At 39.2% G+C, this 8,148-nt stretch overlaps 1 protein-coding gene across 1 annotated transcript in view; it reads left to right on the forward strand.

Annotated features, from left to right (window-relative positions):
• The window catches only part of gmpr2 (guanosine monophosphate reductase 2), a 9,316-nt gene extending 2,855 nt beyond the window's left edge, over positions 1-6,461 (forward strand). The window contains exons 2-10 of the mRNA XM_015401823.1: positions 422-575; positions 1,654-1,773; positions 2,004-2,087; positions 2,182-2,355; positions 2,450-2,531; positions 2,772-2,878; positions 4,936-4,978; positions 5,352-5,511; positions 5,608-6,461. Coding sequence (XP_015257309.1) covers positions 489-575; positions 1,654-1,773; positions 2,004-2,087; positions 2,182-2,355; positions 2,450-2,531; positions 2,772-2,878; positions 4,936-4,978; positions 5,352-5,511; positions 5,608-5,794 — 1,044 coding nt within the window. The 5' untranslated portion in view covers positions 422-488 and the 3' untranslated portion in view covers positions 5,795-6,461. The remainder of the gene's footprint in view (positions 1-421; positions 576-1,653; positions 1,774-2,003; positions 2,088-2,181; positions 2,356-2,449; positions 2,532-2,771; positions 2,879-4,935; positions 4,979-5,351; positions 5,512-5,607) is intronic.
• Positions 6,462-8,148: the final 1,687 nt, after the last annotated feature.

Consider the following 8,148-nt stretch of genomic DNA (forward strand, 5'->3'; position numbering starts at 1 on the left):
GTTAAAGACTGGTAGACCATAAGATAAAACCAAATCAAGAGTGTGACCATGTTCATGAGTAGCACCAGTCACAGACTGCACAAAATTAAAAGAATCAATAACATTAAGAAATGACTGAGCCATAGGTGAAGTCGGACAGCAGACATGAATATTAAAATCACCAACAATGAGAACTCGGTCATATTTTGGCATGATATCGGCCAAAAAATCAGAAAAGTCATTTATAAAATTTTTGTTATACTTTGGTGGCCGATAGACTGCAGCACACAACACAGTGTGAGAGCTGCCAAGTTCAAATAGGCTCAGCTCAAAGCTACTAAACGAGGGTACGGGCAACTGCTTGCAAGTAAAACTACTTTTAAAAACAGTCACTATTCCTCCACCAGAGCCCGACATTTGATCTCTTGTCCTTTTTTTCCAGACTTTCCTTCAAGGACCAATTTTATTTATTTATTTTTTATTTATTTGTAATTTGATCCTGTTTTAAAATGCCTCGCATTGAGAATGACATCAAGCTGGACTTCAAGGATGTTCTCCTGCGGCCCAAAAGAAGCACACTCAAGTCCAGGAGTGAGGTGGGTCTGTCCAGCTGTGGATTCTTTCAGTATCCACCACAATCTGCCCTGCATTTTATCTTCGTATTTTAGAGATAGAACAAAATCCCATGTTTATGCATGTTGCCCAGATATTCCCTAAATAAAATAGCTCAAATTTGAGCAAATTAAATGTAAATGTAAAAGAAAAGGCTTCCCACAGCATGATGATGACGCCACCGTGCTTTTACTGTATGGAGGGTATATTTAAATTGCTGAGATAATTTTACCCTCTGAAAATGTTTTTGTTTGTTTTTAGTACGCAGTCCAGAAAAGTGAATAGGTTTATGTCATGTTCTGTGACCAAAAGGAATCTGTCAAAGTGGACATTCTTTAATCAGTGCCAGGTTGCCCATCTCTGAAATGGCTAGTTTTTATAGGCTTGTTCCAATTTAATGTTACACTTTTATTTTTCCAGCCAAAGGTAGAGCTTCTATAAATAATTTAGTGTAAAACAATCTAATCCATGTGTTTGCTGAGTCTCCTGTCACAATCTGCGCTGGTTATTGAGTGACTTTTTCTCCACTCTTCCTTAAAGATTAGCTTTGTGAAGCCCATGATGACGGTAGCTCCTCCAGTTACCTTTGTCCTTTAACTTTTATCCCACTACTTTTCTTTCTGTAGTTTGATGTCAGAGTGAGATGTTCAAAGCTTTAGATACTGTTTTACAACCTAAAGCTTCTTCATACTTCTACAGTGTTGAATGTATCTATGAAAACTGGACAAGATTCTTGCCCTAAAGATGACTGAGCCAGTGCAGCTGATCCAGACACCAAAACAATCACAGTTATTTAACTGATTATATCTGTGTCACATTAAACATGTTATTTCCTCTTTACAAAAATGCAGGATTTTATCCATTTTATTGATATTTTAAGAAAAAAAGAATGAACTGGATGGTTTAGTTTGTTGTATTTATTTTCCTTAATTTCTTCCTTGATTTTTAGAAAACGTTTATGTATTTTTCTCTCTCAAATATTGACTGATTCTTTGGACTAACCTCTATTTTAGTCTTTAAAACTTCTCCATCACTGAGATGTTGTTGGCTTTTCAAATCTAGGTGGACCTGATGAGGAGCTTCACCTTCAGGAACTCCAAGGGAAGCTATAGAGGGATTCCCATCATCGCCGCCAACATGGACACCGTGGGGACCTTTGAGATGGCCGTGGCTCTTCACCAGGTGGATCAAAACGTTAAACAATGCCATATCATGCACAGTTTCTTTATTATTATTATTTATCGGTACAACACCAGATAGTTAAAGGGTATTTATTGAGTTGCTTTGATAAAACCGAAGGTTCTAATGTTGTTTTTTCCCCCATTTTGATGAACAGCTAATAGTGAGTAATAGTGATTTTTACATGCTTTATATTGGTCCATTGTTTAATTTTATTTTTTCTTGTCCTCTAGTTTGCTCTCTTCACTACAATCCACAAACATTACTCTCTGGATGAGTGGTCAGAGTTTGCCTCAAAACACCCTGAGTGCCTGGAGGTATTAAAGTCATTCACTTATGACTCATCTCACACCCTCAGTCTGTCTTTAATGTCTCCTGTTTGAGAATATTTTCTGCTTGTTTCGTCCCCAGAGTGTCGCCGTCAGCACGGGGACCGGAGAGGGCGACTTTGAGAAGATCTCTGCGGTGGTGGAGGCTGTGCCGCAGCTCAAGTACATCTGTGTAGACGTGGCAAACGGCTACTCTGAGCACTTTGTTCACTTCGTCAAAGACGTCCGGCAGAAGTTTCCTTCGCACACCATCATGGTCAGTAAATGTCTGAAACGCCTAAGGTCCGACTCTTATAGTGATGCTTTCTGGACACTTTTATTTATTTATTTTTATTTTATCTGCTGATCAGGCAGGAAACGTGGTAACAGGAGAGATGGTTGAAGAACTGATTCTTGCTGGAGCTGACATCATTAAAGTGGGCATCGGACCAGGTGATCCTCATTCCATTCCACCATTTCAAAGCCTCCTTGGTTAATCATTACCAGCTATGAAAGTCTGTGTGCTGCACAGACCCTGGACTTTGGTGGTCTTTGACATGGAATTAGTAGAGCATTTAAAATCTAATAAAAATCACCTCATTGCATGGAATTGGAACAAATTAACGATGTCAAGGAGCTGCTGTTTCCTGTTCGGCTGCAGACGTCTCTGACTCTCTGTTTCTTCCTGTTCAGGCTCTGTGTGTACCACCCGTAAGAAGACCGGGGTTGGCTACCCGCAGCTCAGCGCTGTCATTGAATGTGCAGATGCAGCCCACGGCCTGGGAGGCCACATTATATCCGTGAGTTTCCTGGATCGATGCAGTCATTACATTTGGATTTTTGAACAAACTGAATTAACTCAGTTACTTTTCTTATTAGCTGTTTTTTAGTTGCTTAAAACTGATGGCAACATGAGACTGAAAGTGGTCAGAAATGTTGCCGTGAGATATGAAAGACAGAAACTTTTATTTTCATTTTTTTACAAAGGAAACATTGCAGATGTGAGCTAAATTCCCTTAACCTTGAAAAATGTTTAACTTTTTTTGGTGTGAAGGAACCAAACCTAAACACTTAGATTGTAGTTATTAAGAGGAGGATTTTACACCAAACAAATGCATTTTTCTACTATCATGGAGTGGCCTTGTTAATGACCATCTGGCAGGTTTGGATATCTTTTGCAAGGTAGAGGGAGCAAATATTGCCGATTGCGCATGTAGTTTGCAGATAAAGATGCTAACAATCCTGGAAGTGAATCAAAAGGTGAACCAATAAGGTCAGCTTGTATTTTTTTTTTTTATCCTTCTGATATCCCTTTTTCTACCTTTAGCTGCAGCCTGATACCACTTTAGTTTAGGATGAACGCGGCCCTGAACAGCCTGCTGTAAACCGAGCTGACAGCGTGGAAACTTTCCAGGAAGTTCCTCCTAAAATTAAAAAATATTTGCTGTTATAAAGCTGTAAATCAAAAATGATAATTAGATCAAGCAGTGTTCTAACAGGCAAAAAAATAAGATAATATACCAGCATTTAGAGCAACTAGTGGAACTATGATGTTTTATGAGTTTGGTTTGTATGTTTGGATTTAAACTCATAAACTAGACTGTTGTTTGAACCTAGTGATGGGTCCAGCAACACCGATACATGGGTGATGATGTGTGGAGCTCATAGAGCAGAACCGTATCGATGGCCGATAAAGTAGCTGTTTCTAACTGACTCTGACGTGTTAAACTGTCAGCGGGATGCATGTGCTAAAAGAATCTCCAATCTTTTGCATTTTATCATCAAGAAAAATGGAGCAGCCTGAAGGCTAAAGAGAGGTTCCAGCCACATGGGACCATTTCCATCTCTTTTCCTCTTCTAGTGTCATCCTGTTCCTCTCAGCTATGACTCAATTTATCTGAATTTAAATTATTGTTCAATTGATTTAATTTACTGTTCTTACTTTACTTTGAAGATAATATATATATTAAAATCCTAGTTTACAAGTATATTTTCATAAACTACAATTACACTTAATATACCACGTTATATTTTTGCATTATTTGTTACCTGCATCTACAAATAACACATTTATATTTTGAATTTAAAATAAGATATAGAATAATACAGTATAACATACAATGACTTAAATTATATTGCATATTAACTCACCAAATCAGGTTAGTTTGGTCTGTCAAATAGGCCACCTGCAGTGATTTTAAATGTCCACTAGGTGTCAGTGTGAAAAAGCTTCATGACATGTCATCAAGCCATGTTTGTGAAGCTAAGCAACCATTAGGGCTCTAGTTGTGGGTTTGATTAAAGGAAAACTCTGTGGTTTAGTTTAGTGAAAGTAAGTCTGACATAATGATTTACACTTTTGCCGGTGTGCTGAACTGTTTTCATAGAAACTTTCATCTTTACTTATTAGCTATTTGGGATTACATTGCTGCACTTTCTGGTTAAATTATTTTGCATGGTTGTGTTTTATTTTTTGCAAGAAAAACAAAAAGGCCAGAAAATTATGTTTCTGGTTGTTTAGAAAAGAAATAGATGAAGAAAAGGTGTTTTGGATGTTTTTCTTAAGCAAATCCTGATTAAAATAGGTTGGATTGGAGGTTGAAGGGTTCAGATCTGCTCTTTAAACAGAGCCCAGATTGTCTCTTTTCATTCCTTAAGACCAAACTAAATGTGATTCTGGGCCCCATGATCAGTGTAACTGAGCTTCTTCTTTCTGTCCTCTCATTAGAAAATTCATTGAAGCATTTTTAGTCTTTTGCTTGTTTTCAAGTATTGCATAATTCCCCCCCATTGTCTTTTCTCTACAATGCAATCTTCCTCATATGATGATGCATGTTGTCGCTGTTCTGTCCTGCAGGATGGAGGATGTACCTGTCCAGGAGATGTCTCAAAGGCTTTTGGTAAATTTTAATGTCTTAAAATGAACATAGGAAGTAGTAAGTCAGTCAATTTTGTTTACGCAACATAAAAAAAGAAAAACGTACAGAAATAAATAAAACAGACAATGGAAAACAAATCTAAAATGTATTTTGAAAATATCCCAAAGGAGTTATTTTGACTTATTACTAGGAGGTTTTTGATGCGTGTCTATTTATTATAGCAAATATAGTTGTTTTTTTTTCATGTACTGTGTTGCAGCATTGCTGTTTTTCTTACATGAATCTCTCCTATACGAGACTTAAAATATTTTATTTTCTCTAGCTGCCTTTATAAGGAGTCAGGTTTCCGTTCCTTTAAATCAGGGATCTAACCGCTTCCTCTGGGTCCCCTCAGGCGCCGGAGCCGACTTTGTGATGCTGGGGGGGATGCTGGCAGGCCACACAGAGAGCGGCGGGGAAACCATCGAAAAGAACGGCAAGAAATATAAGCTGTTCTATGGGATGAGCTCCGACACGGCGATGAAGAAGCATGCTGGAGGCGTAGCAGATTACAGGTGGGGTATCAGCTGAGAAACAGGCTTTGTTTCTTTAAATAAACTAACCTTATCTGTATCTGACTGATTATCATGATGACGCGTTCACTGTTGTAGAGCATCGGAGGGAAAGACGGTGGAAGTTCCCTTCAAAGGCCCGGTGGACGAAACGATACGGGACGTCCTGGGAGGCGTCCGTTCAACCTGCACCTACGTGGGGGCGGGGAAGCTGAAGGAGCTGAGCCGCAGGACGACCTTCATCCGAGTCACCCAGCAGCTCAACACCGTCTTTGGCAACAGCTGAACATCCAGCAACAGTTTCTAAATCAGCCCATAGGCAGCACCTCTGAAATACTGTCCTTATGTCTGCTTTTAATTCACTATCACATTTTAAGAAACGTTTTCCTCATATATTATCTCTGTTTAGACTTAAAACAATCTCAAGACGTTCCAGGAGTGACAGATATCTGGAAAAAAAAGCTTGAGCTTTGATTCCTCAGCTTATCATTCCTTGTAGTTTCTTCTATTAATACAACTTTTGATCTGTTCATAAACAATAAGCCTGACATTGTCCTGTTCACTGTGCCGAAGTTCTGCTACAAGCCTTCTCCCCCAGTTAATCATTTTGAAGCAAATGTCTTAATTTATTGTAAAATGTTTTATATTATATACAAATTTATTAGCAAATTAGAAAAAGGAACTATTGTTAGAAGATGTATCATTTCAACAGCCATGCTGCGCACTTTAAAATAGCATTTTTGTGTGCTGATTGTTATATTATTGGACCATTAATAGTATATATTAATAAGTGTTAGATCAGGAGCAGAAGGACCAATCAATAAAAAAAATATGTATCTAGTTCAGCTCCTGATCGTACCAAAAATTGTTTTTTTTTATTTGTTTTAGGCTCTATAGTAAGAATTTCAACTTCAGCGCCTTGAGCTATAAATTTTGACACAGTTCATGCAGTTCTTATTTCAAAATGTTCTCTTTTTCTGCTGTTATGCAAAAGTTTGTATTTTAAATCTGTTGCCAAGATCTTAAATAAAATTGGTATTATTTCATAGAGTCAATAAAACATTTAAGCTTTCAGTATTTGTTTGGCTTTATTCTTTATGAAAGAATTTACATTGTCTGTGAAAGAAATAGCTTACAAGCCTTTTACCAATATGATAGAGGAAAATAAATTGATAGAAAAAAAACACATTTTCTGTTTAATGATGCTCCATGCAAATGATAGATTATTTAGCTAACGTAATAGGCTGCAATGAAAAGTAAATCCGAAATTTTTATAAATCCATCAGATTGGCTCCCAAAATATATTCAGAATTAACCATGTAGCCATATATTACAAACATTTAGAAAAGCTTACAAACAACTTCTGTAATCTGCAGAGTGTCAATCATTTCTCCACAGTAGGAGTGGCTGGCCTTTACACGAACAGAATGCAACCGAAGATTAGATTTCATTTGCTGCTGATCGATGTATTGGCCATTTCCCTTTCCTAGCCAAACAAAGGGGACCAGTTCCCAGTTTGGTGTGACCCCAATAAGGAACATTTCTTCCCTCTGGTATCGTCCAGTTCTACTGAAAAAGGAGAGTGTGGAGGCATTGACATCCCATAACACCTCCACCATTTCAGGTCGTGGTATGTCCTCTCCAATCTTGTCTTTAGATGTGAGGAATAGAGACTGAGGACTAAGAGAATTACTGAATCTGAGCTCCCCTTTTCTTTCACCAGAGGATTTTGAACTAAATGGGGCATCTTGATCGCCAGTATATATTGTTGAAACACAGCTCACGCTGTTACCTTCCCAGCTCAGTCCATAGGCTGGTCCTTTCATCGGGTTCTTTGCAGACTGTTTATCACACAAACCGATCATCCAATCAGTCTCATCAGTAAGACTGAGCATCCATCTGTGATAGACAGGATCTGCCCTGGTGCTCTGGATTAGAAGAGTTGCAGAACATTGACCCAGCCACCTGTGGTAGAAAACTGTCCTTTTGTCTTTAGACAGCGACACGCTGGAACTGGAGGTCTGGGGTACAAAGATCAGCTCTGAGGAACCACTGAGATCCTGTTGGCTTTCAGGATCAATCAGGGCCAACAATGATTGTGTAAAGTCAGATGCTTGCTTCTCTATCTTCTCCCCGTTCTGTCTAACCTTCAGGAGCAGTTTATCTCGATGGCTTCCAGGCTCCAAACCTTTCCTCAGATCCACAGCCTTGGCTTTCTCCACATCCTGGTTCACCTGAGAGTACATCTGCAGGAACCTGAAGGTGTCCTTCTCGTTCTGGGCTGCCTCCATGCTGCTCCTGCTGGTTCTGATGGACACCATTCTAGCAGAGACTGAACTTTGGACGCTGCTCAGAGAAATGTCCCTCAGATTAGTCACGGCCTCAATCAGACGCACGCTGCAGCGAGCCAGCTTCTCTCGTTCACTCTTCTCCCACTTCTCCAGACTCATGTTGTCATCCTCAGTTTTCACCTGTAAGGCCTCCTGCTCAGCTTTCAGCTTCTCCAGGAGCTCTTTGTGGGCCGTGGAGAAGGTCTTCATGTTGTGTAGGCGGTGCTGGTCTTCAATGGCACAGGAAACGCAGACACAGGTCTCATCATCCAGGCAGTAGTACTCCAGAAGCTTCCCATGCAGAGGACAT

The sequence above is a fragment of the Cyprinodon variegatus genome, unplaced genomic scaffold (assembly GCF_000732505.1).
Source record: "Cyprinodon variegatus isolate N-32 unplaced genomic scaffold, C_variegatus-1.0 Scaffold1262, whole genome shotgun sequence".
NCBI classification, from domain to species: Eukaryota; Metazoa; Chordata; class Actinopteri; order Cyprinodontiformes; family Cyprinodontidae; genus Cyprinodon; species Cyprinodon variegatus.